Source organism: Triturus cristatus, chromosome 3_2 (assembly GCF_964204655.1).
Source record: "Triturus cristatus chromosome 3_2, aTriCri1.1, whole genome shotgun sequence".
In the NCBI taxonomy this organism is placed as follows: domain Eukaryota; kingdom Metazoa; phylum Chordata; class Amphibia; order Caudata; family Salamandridae; genus Triturus; species Triturus cristatus.
The window spans coordinates 289,892,003-289,908,723 of record NC_140584.1 but is presented as its reverse complement, the minus strand read 5'-3'; the positions used below and the strand labels follow the sequence as shown (position 1 = coordinate 289,908,723).

The 16,721-nt window shown below is 43.4% G+C and overlaps 1 protein-coding gene across 2 annotated transcripts in view; it reads left to right on the top strand.

The window, feature by feature from the left end:
• LOC146857175 (regulator of G protein signaling rgs-2-like) overlaps positions 1–16,721 on the top strand; it is a 72,443-nt gene that overhangs the window by 17,923 nt on the left and 37,799 nt on the right. For both annotated transcript variants that reach the window (XM_085646803.1, XM_085646802.1), the window contains exon 2: positions 14,004–14,125. In XM_085646803.1, the coding sequence (XP_085502929.1) occupies positions 14,007–14,125 (119 nt within the window). In that variant the 5' untranslated portion in view covers positions 14,004–14,006. The remainder of the gene's footprint in view (positions 1–14,003; positions 14,126–16,721) is intronic.

Genomic DNA, 16,721 nt, shown 5'->3' with positions numbered 1-16,721 from the left:
CTAAAGCAAAGGGATATTGACCATATTAGTAAGCCGGACACATTTTGTGAAGAAAGAAGGTGAAATAAAAGCAAATATCAATAACTGCCTAAATAGTATTGATGTTCATACAAACCCATTTCCAGATCCTTCCCAATATTCATCTGGAAAACCAAGCACTCTCACCAACAGTTAAATATGTTTTATTTATTAATATTTCTCTCAGTACAATCCAGTAGAACAGCAACAACAGCATATAAACCAAATGCACATTATACAGGACAGTGAATCAACAGATATATGTCAAATAGAGGGAAGCAATTAAACATATAAGTTAAGACGGAAGAATATTATGAGGGTGGCGGGCAGTATACTTGAGGTCTTAAATAAACATTTGGCCGACATGCATAAGATGAAACAGAGAATTGTCCCTGAGGAGGTGGACTGGGCATCACAGGGGCCAGTCACGCTGTCACTCTCTTTCCAAGACAATAAAATACCCAAATCGGAGTGAGCAGTGCAGGCTGAGCGATAATGTCTGTGCCTACAGTTACCAAACCACTTCAAGGGGTTGCCGGTGTGTTGATATCATGGTCCATGACATAAAGCCGTAAGTATGACCTGAGTGGTCTCCAGATGTTTCCGATTGAGATGCCTCTGGCTGCAGTTCTGCCTAGAATTCCAGCCACCCATTGCAGTATATGAAGTTACTCATCCATTTCTTGAATTTGGGAGCCTGTCCCAACAACATGCCACCTGCCTCTTGGCCAATAAGAGTGCCAGAGCCAGGAATCGCTTGTTTGAAGTGTCTAGGCCCCTCACCAATCCAAGCAATTCAATATATGTATAACTCATTCAGTCCTGATGGATAGGGGTGCCTGTACCTCTTTCCATTATTTAAATACTGCAGCTCAGGACCACACCAGATGAAGGAACTCTGCTTCTAGAGCTCTGCACTGATTACTAGTGAAATCTTCCCTCAGGCCAAATTTATTTAAACTCATCAACGTGTAATATGCTCTTTGTAAGAACATGTAATGGATAATGTGGATCTCAGTGCTGGAAGACACCATGCCTGTCTGAGTAGAGGAAAAACACCTTGTTTCATAGAGGATCCCTGCAGTAACTCCCCCTCCCAGTTGGAACGCGGAGTCTGGGTATGTATGGTCTTACCCATCTGCGAAGCACTGTATAATATATTGAAGAGATGTTTAGAGATAGTGGCAGCTAAAAGACATTTCAGAGGCGGAAATGTAGCTGGCTCTTTTGGAAGTCTAGGAGTGAGGATTTACAGATGGCGCACAGACAATAATATCAAAACATGTCTAGTGGGCAACAAGGATGGTTCCCTTTATAATCTTCCAGTGTAAGGAAGACACTGTTTCTAAATAAATTGCCCCATATCCGTAAGCCCCATGCGTGAATTTGTCATAGTTCTTGGTTCATTTGTAATTTGTTCCAGAGGTCGATGGCTCAGAGGTGTTCTCAGGGAGTACGGATAGCCTGGTTGCACATTTTTACTCAGTCTATCCCCAGCCCAGATTGTGCAGTCAGTCATCGATTGATTGCACACTGAGATCTAATAATTGGCTTCCCCAGGAAAGTGGGAGTCAGGACAGGGGCCATACTATGAACTTCAACCACTAAATGTGATAAACATGGGGCTTGCACCAAAATAGAGTGCAGTGCTCATGTGCACAGAGTTAATATATAAGTCAGGGGCTTCAAATCCGCCAAGGTAGAACTGCTGCATTAGAGTCTCCCATCCAATTCTGGGCTGTCTATATGCCCATACCAGTCTAATCATTAGGGATCTAAGGACCTTAAAAACTGTCATATTTAAAGGCAGGGTAATATTCAGGAAGAGATGAAGCAGTTTAGGGAGGATCACCATGTTCATAAGACCTACCCGACCTGCCACCAAAAGTGGGAGTGAGATCCAATGAAAGATCTGCTCAGCAAGTTGAGTAGTTGTTTGTAGAACCATAATTTTCCCTTAGTACCACATCTCTGTCTCTATGCATCAAGATCCCTTAGTATTTGAGAGAGTCAGTAAACTAACGCAGAGGGAATTCAGGCATAAACAGAGGTGTTTTGGTTATAAGGGTAAAGCTCTGGGATTTACTCCAGTTGGTATGAACCCCAGAAAATGACCCAAACCTAATATATTCATGCATAATAGCATTAAGACTTAAACAAGGCTCTCAAATGGAAAGGGTCATATCATCGACATGCATGGATATCAATATGGGTCTACTTGTATAGCCTAGAGCATATTGAGCGTGGTTCTGCCGAATCCTAGCTGCCAAAGGTTCCATGGTTAGTGTAAATAGGATGGGCAAGAGAGAGCATCACTGTCTCGTGCCCTGGGATATTGTCAAGGAGTCTGAGTAAGCATTGTTAACACAGACCCTCTCCGTGGGGAACATATAGAGCAATTCTTTCCAGCTCAGGAGGGGGTGCAGGATTCCCAACCTTCCCAGGATCATGAATAAATAGCCTCACTCCAGCGAATCAAATACCTTAGAGGCATCCAGAAATATTGCAGTGGCATTAGGAGCTGGATCTGTGTCCAGCAGGAGGACAAATAGGGTACGCAGGTTGTGTGAAGTTGAGTGGCCCAAAACAAATCTGGTCTGTTTCAGGCAAACAAAGGTGGGGAGCAACAAAGTCAGGCTGTTGGCAATTAATTTTGCAAGTATCTTAGTATGAAAGTTCTAGAGCAACAAGGGGCGGTAGGGCTCACATTGATGTGCCAGTTTATCTGGTTTCAAGAGAGTGATAATCACCACCTCGCGGGAAGGATCTCTTTAGCCCATGCCATCTCAAATACTGTGAGTAATGTGGGGGCCAGGTTAGTAGCAAATTGTTTAAAAAACTCAGCTGGCAATGCATCCAAGCCAGGCCCCTTGCCAGTGGGGAGTCACATCTAGCAGTTCATTTACGCTGAATGGCTGCTCCAGGAAGAGGCAGCATGTGTTGCTCAGCCAGCTCAGAGCTCTGTCTTCCAGATAAGTATGGATCTGAAGTGGTTCTGGTGGCCCTATAGGGATGCACAGATATTTGAAATAAGCCAAGACCATAGTGAGTATCTGTGGGTAATCACACCAAGTATGTCTTGTGGTGTCTTTAATTTCTACAAAAGAGTTTGCCTCCCAGGGACATCTTATCATGATAGCTAATGACTTGCCAGGCTGCTCTCACTTGCCATACCACAGGAGTTTGGGGGGAGTGATGGGGGGAGGACAACCCACACCTTCATGCTTCATGTCCACGTTTTCCCATGGTCAGTCGGACTCCTCGTGCGATGCAGGAGGTTTGCTATGGGATCAAAGTGACCTGGCCTCCCCTGTAACTTCTGTAGATAGTCCAAGACTTGTTGCTGTGTTTGAAAAATATGCTTTTTCCACAGGTGTGAAATCCACAGGCGAGCAGGGTACAGCATGGCGTATTGATTTGTGGCCTGAATAAGCTTCTGTTTCAAGGGGATTAATTTACATTGTGCCTCCTGTACCGTTAGTATAAAATTGGGAAATATCAATATAATGTTGCCATCAAAGGAGAGAGCGCCTTTCTCTCAAACCAGACGAAGGGCAGTATCTTTGGCGCAGAAATTCAACAGGCATGTTATGAAGGGATGTGTTTGGGCCCCAGGAGGGGGCCTACTCACCAAAGCCCTGTGGCCTCGCTCCTCAACAAGGAGGTGGGAGAAGTAATCTACTCCAGAAAGGGTTAGTAGCAAATTCTCCACAAAATCCTCCATTCTGCTGATGTTGGTGGATTACGGAAACACCCAAAATGAGGATATTATTGCGTAGAGATCTAGCTTCTACATACTCATTCTTAGCTGCAATAATCTTAAGGACATTTTTCATGTTAAGCCCAATTTCCCCTTTTTGACGCCAACTCATTTTCTACTGTGAAGATTCTCTGTTCAGCCTCCTTCAGTCTATCATCGTGAATCTCAATCTTGCAGGTGACAGCATCAATTCTGACCGCGAGGGCATTCATTTTAGCGTCTATTAATGTCAGGCTCTCATAAATGGCCTTAAGGATGAATTTAAAATCTACATCCTGGTCACCTGTGTCAGGGGGATGTTTCCGGTGCGCCTGCCCGCCCGGCGGCAGCAGCGATTTATCTCGTTGCCATTGGCATTCAGAATGCAGTTTAGACTGTTTGCTGTCCACCTTGCTCATTGTGTGCGGCTGTGGGTCCAGGATTGGCACGGGAATGTCACTAGTGTGCGCATCGACCTCTGTGCAGAAAGGAATCCTAATGTCAAGGCTGAATCAGCTGGATACAAATCTTTAGCCGTGCACCGTATATTCACACAACTGTCAGGCCCTATGTCACCCAGAGGATGGGTCCCACCTCACCCCTGAATATAGTCACCAGTACTGGAGAGATAGTCCATAATCTGCTGGAAGATAAAAAAAATAAGAAAATTTGTAAAATTAGAGACAGTCACTGGAGGAAATAATTCTGATTTAAGTTGATAAATGTACAATTGTTTCCTTTAAAAGTACATTCCGTGGCACAGCATAAATCTAGCAACTCTACCCAGAAAGCCATTGAGAGTATATGGACAGTAGGAGTCACAGAAGGTCTACTTGATTTTCATCGTTTAAAGTGTTAGGTTAAAAACTGAACCTTTAGAGTTATGTTGAAGTAGAAATGATGACTAAATGATGAACAAATCATTGATATCTTACACTCAATTGAGACCAGCCCTGATGTGTGTGGTGAGAAAGATTTTAAACCAAGAACCAGGATTATGCCCTCTATACATCATGATGAAATAAATGTCTTTCAGGAAATTACTATTAATGAACTGAAACATTTAAGACACAAACTGTCAGGGACTGTCTGGGACTATGTGGGGAACACAGTCAGGGACTTGGGCAAGGACTGGGAACTGGGTAGAAAACGTATACAGAAAGAGGAGTACAGTGCTGCTCAGGATCATACAGGGAGTCAGAGGAGAAAAAGGGATCCAAAGGGGAAGCCTGTACAAGTGAACAAGATGGGTAAGACTCAGAAAGGAAGGGCACTCACGAGGCAATTTAGCATTCAGAATAACTACACCCAGGACAAATGTGCAAGATATATATATATATGAAACAACATTAACAATAAAGGGGAGTGTGGGGTAAATCACTCAGGAGCTCCACACGGTAAGACTGAAGCTCTGTAAGTTTCTCACCCACAATTGCTGTTACAGATACTGACGGCAAATACCCACATGTAGGATATGCATGCAAAGGCAGGGTCTGTGGAGCTTATACTTATGGTGATGTTATAAATGTAACTCAAAGACAATACTCACAGTAAACAAGAAACACCACCTAGTTAGTCAGCTGTGCCCACGGATCCTGGCGATCAAACAGGAACATGCAAGGCAGTAACAGAAAGGGGGTAGAACTAAACACAATCACAATAGACAAGGAGCTAGCAAGGAGGAGTGCTTAACAGGAAAGGAAAAAAAATCACAGGGCACACTTGGCAGAAAGCAAGTAACAAACATACAAGGCAACAAAAGCAAGACAGCAGAATAGAAAGACAGCAAACTAGAACTGGAACCAAGGAAATGGGAAGAAAGGCAGGGAGGCAGGGACTGGAAAGGGATATACAGAAGGCGAGGCTACAATGGTATACTAGAATAGTGCAGGTTAAGGAATCAAGAAAACAAAGTAGCATAGAAGGCAGTGCTGGGGCACGAACACAAATTGAGCCAAGGCTCAAGAGTCATGGTAGCACTGCAGGTAATGCTAATCCAGGGACAAGGGAAACTGCTGCAGCTCAGGAACAAAGATTACTAAGGCTCAGAAGTCAAGGTAGCACTGCAGGCAGCGCCAATTCAGGAACAAGGAAAACTGCTGCAGCTCAGGAACAAGGAATATCACAAGCTCAGGAAACAAGGATCGGTCTCACTGGAAAACAGCTACAATGTCCAACCTTGGCCTGAAGGGAGCTGGGGCTTAAAAGAGCTCACAGTAATCACATGCATCAGGTGTGAGCAGGCTAGCAGCAGCCAGCCACAGGTGAGCTGAATTCCTCCACCCATCCTTGGCCTGCAGGTGTGGAGACAAAGCAGTGAGCAGGGAATTCTAGGTAGTGGAGCTCCAAACATGAGCAGGCTGGCTTCAATTATCAGCAGGCTGGCTTTCACAAAACCCGGCATGGATTGGGAATGGATGTCAATTTCTGAATGATGTCCAAATGCCTGGAAGTCAGGATATGCACACAGGGGAGTGTCTGGAGGCATATCAGAACACTGGAAAGCCCCACAATTCATCGCCCTGGTGGTGGACACGATCGCACAGGGAGTGAATCGTGACACCAACGGGTTCAGTAAAATCAAAAGGACTCTTAGAATTTAACACAGTGAAGAAACTGAACTGAGAGGAGGACATAGTAATGCAACCCTCCTACAATGGGGGAATTTTATCAAGTAGGCAAGAAAAGACTATGTGGAGGAGGGTCTACACCAGCTGAGTGACCCCATTGGGTATGGGACAGCTGACCTGAGTTACCATAAGAATTTGGTACTTATATATAAGGATTAGTTCACAATTGAATGTTGCTGAATATGTTGAAATTATCTCTCTGACGGTAAAGGTAGTTCTATTTAATGGATTATTTAATGGATTATTGTACTAACAAATGTGTGGTACGGCAGTGGACATCTACCTGTTTTGTGTATTTCGGCTGGTGGGAGGACCAGGCATTCATTGATCCGCTGTAGGAAACGTATATGCCAAATGTAATACTTTGACTGCATTGCACTGACAACCAATTTCAGTATTGAAATGGGAGTGTGTCTGACTTGCTGGAACTCCAAGAACTACTGAACAAGAACAACATCAACTTATGTTTCTTGATATGTTACAGCTACACATTAATTTCAATTAGTAGTCATCCAGTCTCATTTGAATGAAACATTCCATACAGCAAACTGATCAGGTTAGAAACAATTTATAATACTCCGAAAATGTTGAACAAGCTAAGGGGGATACTTTACAAATATCAAGCGAGGGGATATTCTAATAGGGTCCTGGAAATCGGCACAAGAGAGATTGATATACAAACTATAGAGGAGTTGATATTTGGCTACCAACCCAATCACGGTGTAGCACGCAAGAGTAGTGCCATTGCATTAGTAACCCCATTTGCTCAGCAGTCACAGACTGCCTGGAAGTTGTTGTCAAACTACTATCCCATCTTAATGAATGATAACTTTATTTGACCACTACTACCTTATTCTCCAAGCATGATTTTCAGTGAAGGCCTCTCCAACAGAGATATTTTGGTGAGCAGTCATTTATTCTCAATAACAGCACATGATTCCGCCATTGCAAAAACAGTAGGATTTTTCAAATATGGTTGATGTAAAGCATGAAAAAATAGTCAAAATGTTGCCTCATATTTGGTTCCTTATGACTACAAAGAGCATAAAAGTATCACTTTTTAACATGTAAATCTAATTTTGTAATCTTGTGAACTTTGCAATGTATGAAAAATGAAAGATGAAAAAAATATCAAAAAGTAGGCTGTTCCAAGGGGAAAACTATGTTTTTTTTCTGCCCAGCAAAAAGTTTGAGTGGCCTCTGCAAAATGGATGTGCATAAGTTGTCCATTTTACCCAATGCCAGAGGTGAATTTACAGCGCTCATTACTTCTGCTCTAAATCTAATGGCAAAAATTGACTAATGGCGATCTTAGAATAACGAGAAGGCAATGTCTTCTGGGATGAAGACCTGTTCCCCAATAGCACTTGATTTTTTGGCGATCCACATGCATCCCTTCACTAACACCACAAATGCCATGTACACAAAATGGATGTTCATTGAAGGTCAACTGGTAAGCTAGAGCACGGTGTAATGGGCTCCTGAACTGCTCAAGTGCTGTGAACTTGGATGTTGGTGCTCAGCACCGGTACACTAGAGAGCCTAGTAGTATGAGTGCTCTTAATTCGATTTGGGTGCTTAGAACAGAAGTTATAGTGCCCTAACCTTGGACATTGGTGCTCATAGCCAGTACACTAGTGCTCCTAGTAGTATAAATGCTCTGAACATTAATGGGGGGTTTACTGTCAGTGTTCTATTGCTTCAAGCAGTAGTGGGAATGTTCTGAGCTTGAATGTGGGTGCTTAGCATATGTGCTTTAGTGCTCCTACTGCTCAACATAATCTTTCTCATTTTGTCAACTTCAGAAAAATGAGTTTGAGCCAACTTTGAAGCTACTAGTACCAGTGACCTTAAGAAATAAACAAAGACCTCAAATGCAAGCAGTCCATTCAGTGAGCTATTTCACCATACATATATGTTTTTTAAAACATTTGGTAACCCTGCATATTCTGGTTTTAATGACGTTTAGCATTAAGATTTGTTAAACTTGTTTTTTTTTAATAATTAGAATGTGTGGTGTATTGTTGCTTCTCTGACACCTGACTTGTGTGTGTGCATATGTGACACTTGGAGTAAGAGAGTCAATGGCCGAGATTGAGGCAAAAACTTCTGTTACCTATCTTAACATGTGGTGGCCGCTTAGTTATACTGGCGACGAGGAGACACGTGGACTACAACCTCAATATGATATTCATGGTGTAGGAAGCTTGCACTCCCAAAGTGGTATTGGAGGTGATCTACAGACTGCATAAGTATTCGGATATCAGTCGCAGTGTTGTGGTGCTGTAGAGTGCTTCACGGTTGCTCCTTAGCATTGGAAGGAGATCAGGACTGCTCCGGTATTTATTATCTAAAGTATTACAAAGCTAGATGCCGAGTACATTCTGCCATGTGACACAACTGGTGCATCATGGGAACATGCATATCACCATTTAACATTGAAATTATTTTTAACCATAAAGTGTGCATTTCAACTTCTTCTAGGGCTTAACTCTGTCAGCAGGCAGATCTTTGATATTGGAGCTGTTAGAAATGGGATCTCTAGTTGGCAGAGGTATGTACCCTCTCCAATTAGGAACCACCACTCTAGTCAGGGTAAGTCAGATACAAACCCTAAATTAACCTGTGCTCACCCTCTTGTAGTTTGGCACAGAGCAGCCAGGCTTCACTTAAGAGGCAATGTGTAAGGATTTATGCAACACTTAATTACAGGCACAGCATGAAAAAACCACAAAAAGACTCAATACCAGTTTAAAAATAAATGAATATTTATCTGATTAAAACAAGAACAAAACACAAAATATTCAATCAGTAGAAGTCGAGAGATGAATTCTTAAAGATTAAATCCCAAAACATGGTTTAGAAGTCAATATCACTAAAGGGTTACTTGAGGTCGCGCTAGAGTGGGCTCAATCTGAAAATTCCAGCCGGCCGCGATGGAGCGCCGGTCGGATACAGTACCAAACAGGTTGCGCTGAAGTTTTACCTTCTTAAGTTGAGCCAAGAGTCACATTTGCGGTGAAAGAGTTCGCTGGGAGCATGGTGAGCGTCTCTGGCAATGGTCTGCTGAGCGCGAAGAGCTACCAGGCATCGCAGACAGGCAGGCTGAGGCCTCGCGGTTGCGAGCGGAGATGCTGCTGTGCGAAGAGACAAACTGGTGCCCGCTCACGCTGATCCTTCAAGCAAGCGACATGGTTCCCGAGCGAACTGGCCAATACACGAAGAGCCCAAAAGCTTGATTTTAATGGGCTGTATTGCAGGAAGCGCACTTCTGAGGCCCACGGCTGGAAGAGACACCTCAGGCAAGGGTAGGACTCATAGACGACAGAGTCCAGCAGCACCAGCAGCATTGCAAGAAGTCTTTTGTGATCCTGAGACTTCAAAGAACTGGAGGCAAGCCTACAAGCCCTTGGAGAATCTTGGGTTCAAGGATGTAGAGAGCAGGTCCAGTCCCTCTCACTACCAGGCAAGGAGCAGCAGGCAGCAGGTCAACACAGCAGAGTAAGTTGCAGAGCAGCAGTCCCTCCTGCAGCACAGCAGCTCTTTGTCCAGGCAGAATATCCTTAGCTCCAGTACAGTTCAGATTTGGTGTTGTCAGGGGTCCAGTACATATACCCAAATGTGCCTTTCATGTGAGGGATACAAAGAGGCATTTGAAGATCACAAGGTCCCTGCCTTTCCTGTACTGGCTCTAGACACACTACAGGGGGGTATGCAGATATTTTTGTGGCAACAAGCACAGACCTATTCAGGTGCAAGTGTCAACTCCTCCCTCCCAGTCTACCTAAGGAAAGCCCATCAGCCTGGTGATGGACCATCAGGATGCAAATGTCATACCCCAGCTTCCTTTGTGTGACTGTCTAGAGGGAGTGCACTAAGCCCAGCTGTCACCCTAACCCAGATGTGTATTTAGAGATAGATAGAGGCAAAGAATGGTTAAAGTAAGAAAATGCTAACTTTCTAAAAGCAGCATTTTCAGATCAGCAATTTAAAAACCAACTTTACTGAAAATATGTTTTTAAATTCGGAGTCCAGAGACACCAAACTCCAATTTTCCATCTGCTCGCAATGGGAAATTACACTTAAACGATGTTTTAAGGCAATCCCCATGTTAACCTATGGGAGAGATAGGCCTTGCAGTAGTGAAAAACTGATTTTGCAGTTTTTCACTACCAGGACATGTAAACCTCAAAAGTACATGTCCTACCTTTTAAAAGCAATGCACCCCGCCCATTGGACTACCTAGGGCCTAACTTAGGGGTGAATTTTATTTAATAAAAAGGAAGGGTTTGGCCTGGCAAGTAGGTTAACTTTCCAGGTTGAAATGGTAGTTTAAAACTTCACACAGGCTCTGCCATGTTTAAAGAGCTTCTGAGTGGGCGACACAATCAATGCTTCAGGCCCACTAGTAGCATTTAATTTACAGGTCCTAGGCACATATAGTGAGTGCACTTGACTAGGAATTTACAAGTAAATGAACTATGCCAATTGTGGATAAGCCAATGTTACCATGTTTAGAGTACCCAGCATATGCACTTTTGCACTGGTTAGCAGTGGTAAAGTCCCCAGAATCCTAAAGCCTGGAAAAATGAAGTCAGCAAAACAGGAGGTCAGAAGGCAAAAAAGTCAGGGGAAACCATGCCAAGGATGCCAAGACTAACAGGAATGCACCTTGAGATCTCACAGATACTACCCGTTCTTACATGGACTTGTGTTCCTAGCACCTGTGGTGTTGGGACCGGATCTTTGATAACTGAGCACAGGAGGCTCTGTGTGATCCACAGGGGCCAGTCTCCATGTGTTTTAACTGACACACAATTGACTGCTGCCTGACAGATCTTCTTGTGTTTAGCGCATTCGTCAGCAGTGAATCTCCATGAAAAATCTTGCACATGACTAGACATAGGCTGATAGGCCTTCATTGTGTACATAGTGCGCTATCCAGGTATGCGTTTACTCTCTGCGCACTTTGCTGGTGAGTGGCTATAGTTTAAGCACAGTGCTTTAGCAGCACAAGACTGTCTGTTTTCACTTACAAAAATGTTATATATAAATAGATAAAAGGAACATGTTTCACCATTCTGTTTTATTCTTGTACACCATTTGTTTTCGAGAAACCTTTGTACTTTCACATGAATTGGGATCGACACATTTCAACCTCAACAAAGTATTCTTCATGAATCTTCATTATTAAAAGACTGTTAACATTAATCACAGAAACATATAGTTTTTTTATTTGAACATATTCATATGTTGTTTTTGTATTTCATGTAGACAAGCACAATGTAATATCAACTCCATTCTTCTCATCACATCCGGGCAAACCCAATTTAAGTTGGGACGAATGGAAAAAGGTCTTTTTTAAATTATTCACATATCTGTGAACTAATCTTAGTGCTGAGAGGAAATTGGCACTTTTTACACATTGTGCAGGAGCAGAAGGCCAAGAAGTTTTGCATAACGTGCCAAAGCAATCACATGTAGAGATGCTCATGGTCTGAATGAAACTGATATAGCTGTAAAGAAACTATATTCACATCATCTACTAAGAATTAGTACTATTGTTGAAAGATTCAATTTTAGCTGATGTAAACAAAAAGAAAATGAATCTGTGGAGAAATATTTGACTGCATTTAGAGTGCTAGCATCTTGTTAGAGTGGTGCTCTTCTGGGAGAAGGCACAAGGGACAAGTTTGCATTTCATTATAAATTAGACAAAATAAAGTAGGAGTTATGTCTCAGAGATGAGCTACAGTTCGCTGATGTTATATGAACCGCTAAGCATATTGAACACATGTTGAGCTGTGTGGAAGAATTAGGAGGTGACATCAGTAAGAAAGTTGATGTGAGTGTTGTAGAGTGTAAATGAGCATCACCATTTAAAGGATTTTTTTCAAATATGAGCCATCAGGCCATATGGCTAACTGGAAAGATTGTCCTGCCATCAAAGCAGTTTGTAATAAGTGTGGTAGACAAGGACACTTTGCCAATTGTTGCAGGAGTGAAACTGGACTGAGGAGTAATGGGAAGGAGGTCTGTGATGAGGTGGTTCTCCAGGTTTGTAATGCGAAGCATGGTTGTCTATTAGTTTCTGTTAAAATCAGTTACAGCTATGTTGAGTTATTCCTCCTTCAAAGTAAGCATTGTTTGTTTACAAGAATATACATCATTCTATGCAGGAATGTGCCACTCACAAAAATGGATGTTAAACCAGGTTTTGGTGGTCACCCGATAAACATGTTGTGGTAATTTCATGTTTTTATAAAATATAAGAGAAAGTTTACAGAAGGGAAGATATATGTGAAAGGCAACAACATTTTGGGTTGGTTACATCAGAAGGATCTTGGTGCCTACCTTGATCCTAATGGAGTACATCAAGTACGTGTCTACCAGGTTGGAGAAAATGTGGTGTTTTTCCAAAGAGATTTTCTAATGTTTTCAGTTCTAAATTGGGATGGCTTCAGAATTATGTTCATAAAAAAAATAAAACAAAGAAGGTGCAGAACCTCTTGTGACCAAAGTGAGGAGGTGCCTTAAAAGAGGAATTGAGGAGACTTTGTTAGGAGAGCATCACTGTTCCCGATGAGGCAGCTGAGTGGTTGGCACCAGGGAACGTAAGACTGGTCATTGATCTAAGATATTTTATTAAGGGTGGGTGTTCCTGTTATATCTATCTAGCTACAAGAGTTATTGTGTAGGTAGAACTAACCACTGTACATCCCAGACAGACTAGTGTGTCTGCAGGATGCACCACATAGGATAGGAGCGATGGTAGAGTAGTGCACAGTGTTTCTGCTCCATGGCTGCAGGAGATCTGCAAGGACAGTGGAGAGGAGTGGCACATGCTTGAGGCGTGGCATAGAATGCCAGGGGATGTGGAGCCTGCAGCATATCTGACATAGAAGAGCAGGGCCCCTGAAGGAGGGTTACAAGTTCCTGTCACAGATTTCACCCAGAAGAGCAGGACCGCTGGAGAAGGGTTGGATATTCCTATCTCATATCTGACATTATAGAAAAGGGCTGAGTATTATTTGACTGTGGAGAAGTCACAAGTGTAAAGCATCGGCTGTGAAGAAGAGCTGTGTGCTCCTGTGGTATCTGCTATAGATTTACCAGGGATCTTAAGAAGGGTCAAGCGTTCCTTTTATATATCTTCTCTTAAATAGCAGGGGCTGTGGTATCAAGGCTGAGAGTACTTGTTCCGGCCTGTCCTCGACTGGAAGAACTTGTGGATAAGGCCTGGCATTTCCTTTTAAATATCTTCTTGGAAGTAGGAGTGGATGTGAACACTAGGTGATATTTCCTGGCAAGTAGACTGCAGGCTTTTTGTAGAGGGTTCTCTTTTCCTTTGTCATGTCTGCTAAATGAATGAATGGTGCTCCCTTCTCAGAGAGTAAGCATTTGGAAGCCTGCAATTTCCTGTCACAAGATGTCATATGATGGCCCTGGGAATAGACCTTCAGCCCTGCTTCCTCTTCACGTCCAACCACATCCCTCCACCACTTGGCTTATGAGGGGTGAACGCTAGTACTCAGTCTAGGGGTTGTACCTCTGGCAAGTGGCTTTATAAACCTTTGTTCTCTTCTCCACTGCACCCCTTCCCTCTGTCTCTCCAGGAGATGGAGTCCGACGAGTCAGAGCTGCAGAGGCGCTCCTCTGACACAGACAACACTCCTCTGAGTCCCCCCACTTGCTGTCGCTGCCCACGGACCTGCTGCCTGTGCTGCACCTGCCTCTGGTGAGTAGCATTCCTGCCAAGTGTTTGAAGTAATTTACAATCAGCCATTGTGTCACTGCCCCCTGTAAAAAAGTGCCTGGAATATCACCCTAAAATGAATATGAACTGTTCTTCATGAAGCATTCATTATCTCCGCCAAGGAGCCTGTCCCATCATCTCACCACTGGTCGCAGTCATACAGTCTTTCCTTAGACCTCAGCACTCCTCCCTTACAATGCGATGGAGCCTGTCATATCCTCTCATTGCTTGTTTCTTACCATGCACTGCAAGCTCTTTCACTCTCTTATCATCTGTGTCATGCATAGCAAGGCAGTCTCTCATTCCCTCTTCATATGTGTTGCACTCTATAATTCAGCTTCCACCAGTCACTCTTTGTGGATCTCATGCAGTGCCGTTGAGTCTCATTCCTCCTCATATATTACAGTGGAGACTGCCCCAATACTTCATTGCTGGTCTCACGCACTGAAAAGGAATCTCTCCTAATTCCTTTACACTGGGTTCATTGAGTGTGATAGGGTCTCTCACATCCCATCATCTGTGGTATCATACTCTGCAATGCAGTCAAACTCTTCCGCATGTCGATGGTCTCAAGCTGTGCAATAAAGCCTATCATACCATCGATCACTTGTCTCATGCAGTACAATGGAATGTCTCCCAATCACTCATCACTTGTCTCTACATTGCAATAGGGTCTCTCCCAGTCGCTCATCATGGGTCTCATACACTGAAATGTAATTTGTCCAAATTCTTCAACTAATGCACTGCAAAAGAAGCCTCTATCAGTCCAGTTCCTTGATACTGTCTCATACATTGCAATGGAGCCTCCTCGATTCCTCTTCACTCATCTCAGTCACTGCCTTCCCAGCCCTCTTCGCTGACCCATGTACTGAAATGGAGCCTTTCCCAAACCTTCAATACTTTTCTTGTTCAGCATAATCAGATCTCTTGTAGTATCTGCGCACTGTCCCCATATACTGCAATGAAATCCTTTTCATTACCTCATCACTGGACCCACCCGTTGTAACACAATGAAGCCTAGTTCGTTATCGCTGGTTTCATACATTGTGATGTAGTCTCTGTTATTCCATGGTATCATACACTGTACCAGAGCCTCACTTATTCAACAAACCCCGAAGCCATCTTCTTCGATCGCAGATATGGTCTCCCATGCTGATCCAGGAGGCCTGTTTCCACATTACAAATTAATATGGTGCATACTGCTTCACTGTCCTTCCTTACTGGCTTTAGGCATTACATTGAGTCTCAATCATTCTTTACCTTTCACGGTTCAATGGAGCTGTTGAATTTCTGCATGGTCAGTTGTCCACTCACTCCGTTTCACCACACTGACTCTATACAATTGTAGCATAGTCCCACTCTTTCCTCACACAACTGCTTTCTTACACTACAGTTGCCTATTAATCTCCTGCCCACCTGACTGACCCTAGGCACATCTATACCCTTGTCCTGGCATAACTGACCTCGTGCACTTCAGTGCAGTGCAGCTCACTCCTTTGTAGCCAACCTTACACCCTGTAATAGGGACACACTTTCCACATCCGCTGCCAAACTCCTTTCATTGCATTCGTGCTGATTCGCTGCATCAATGTCCACACACAGTTAAACACTCGTGCACACTCTTCAGCATCATGCCACTCATACTCTTCAGATGTCTCCAACAAAACTGATCTCACATGCTTCAGAAGTTTCTGTGATTCCATGCCACCGTCCTCTGGTGCTTCAATGGAGGATAACTGTTTTCCCTCATCTGAGGCTTTCTGCATTCCATGAGAGTCTACTCAATGGCCCACACACTGGGCTCATATAGTCCAATGGAATCTTATTATGCCGCATATACTAGTTGCTGGTAGCCTCGTCAGATGTGGGAAAGTGCTATACAAATGCTGTAATACAATACACTTCTAAGCCCCATGCACTTCAGGGGAGTGTTGAGAATATCCTCCATATTATTGCTTAGTCACTTGAGTGGAGTCCAATCAATTCCTCACACACTATTCCTTTGCACTTCATTGTATTTTCAAGGTCACATTTTTTTTAGGTCTGGCTTGACAGCGAAGCTGGCCAGAACCTGTTGTTACCAATGTTTTAAATTGTACATGGAGAGCCCAGAGTACTATCTTTTTTTCTCCTCATGCCATTCACAGTTTGGGGCATTCTTCCACCTCCTGTAGAGTGCTTGTATTGCTATGGACGAGGGGCTATTCACCATAACTAAAAGAATACTGAGTCATCAAATATTATGGGCCTCATTTATGAGAAGTGACACATCGCTCCGTGAAAGCAGCGATGCGTCACTTCTCACTGCGCCCTCCTTGCGACATGATGGATGCATCATATTTACTGTATGACGCATCATGTCGCAAAGAGTTACAGATACATCAGTATTTCTGACGTATCTGTAGGCGCAAAAGTGACGCATTGCTAGAGTGTGTCACAAAAGTGACGCAACTCCAGCAATGTGTCCTTTCACATGGGGCAAGCCCCATGTGAAAGGGCCTGCGTCAGTCTTACGCCTTCTGGGAGGCAGGCGTAAGATATTGACTTATTTGCACCCTAGAAGTGGCACATTGAAATC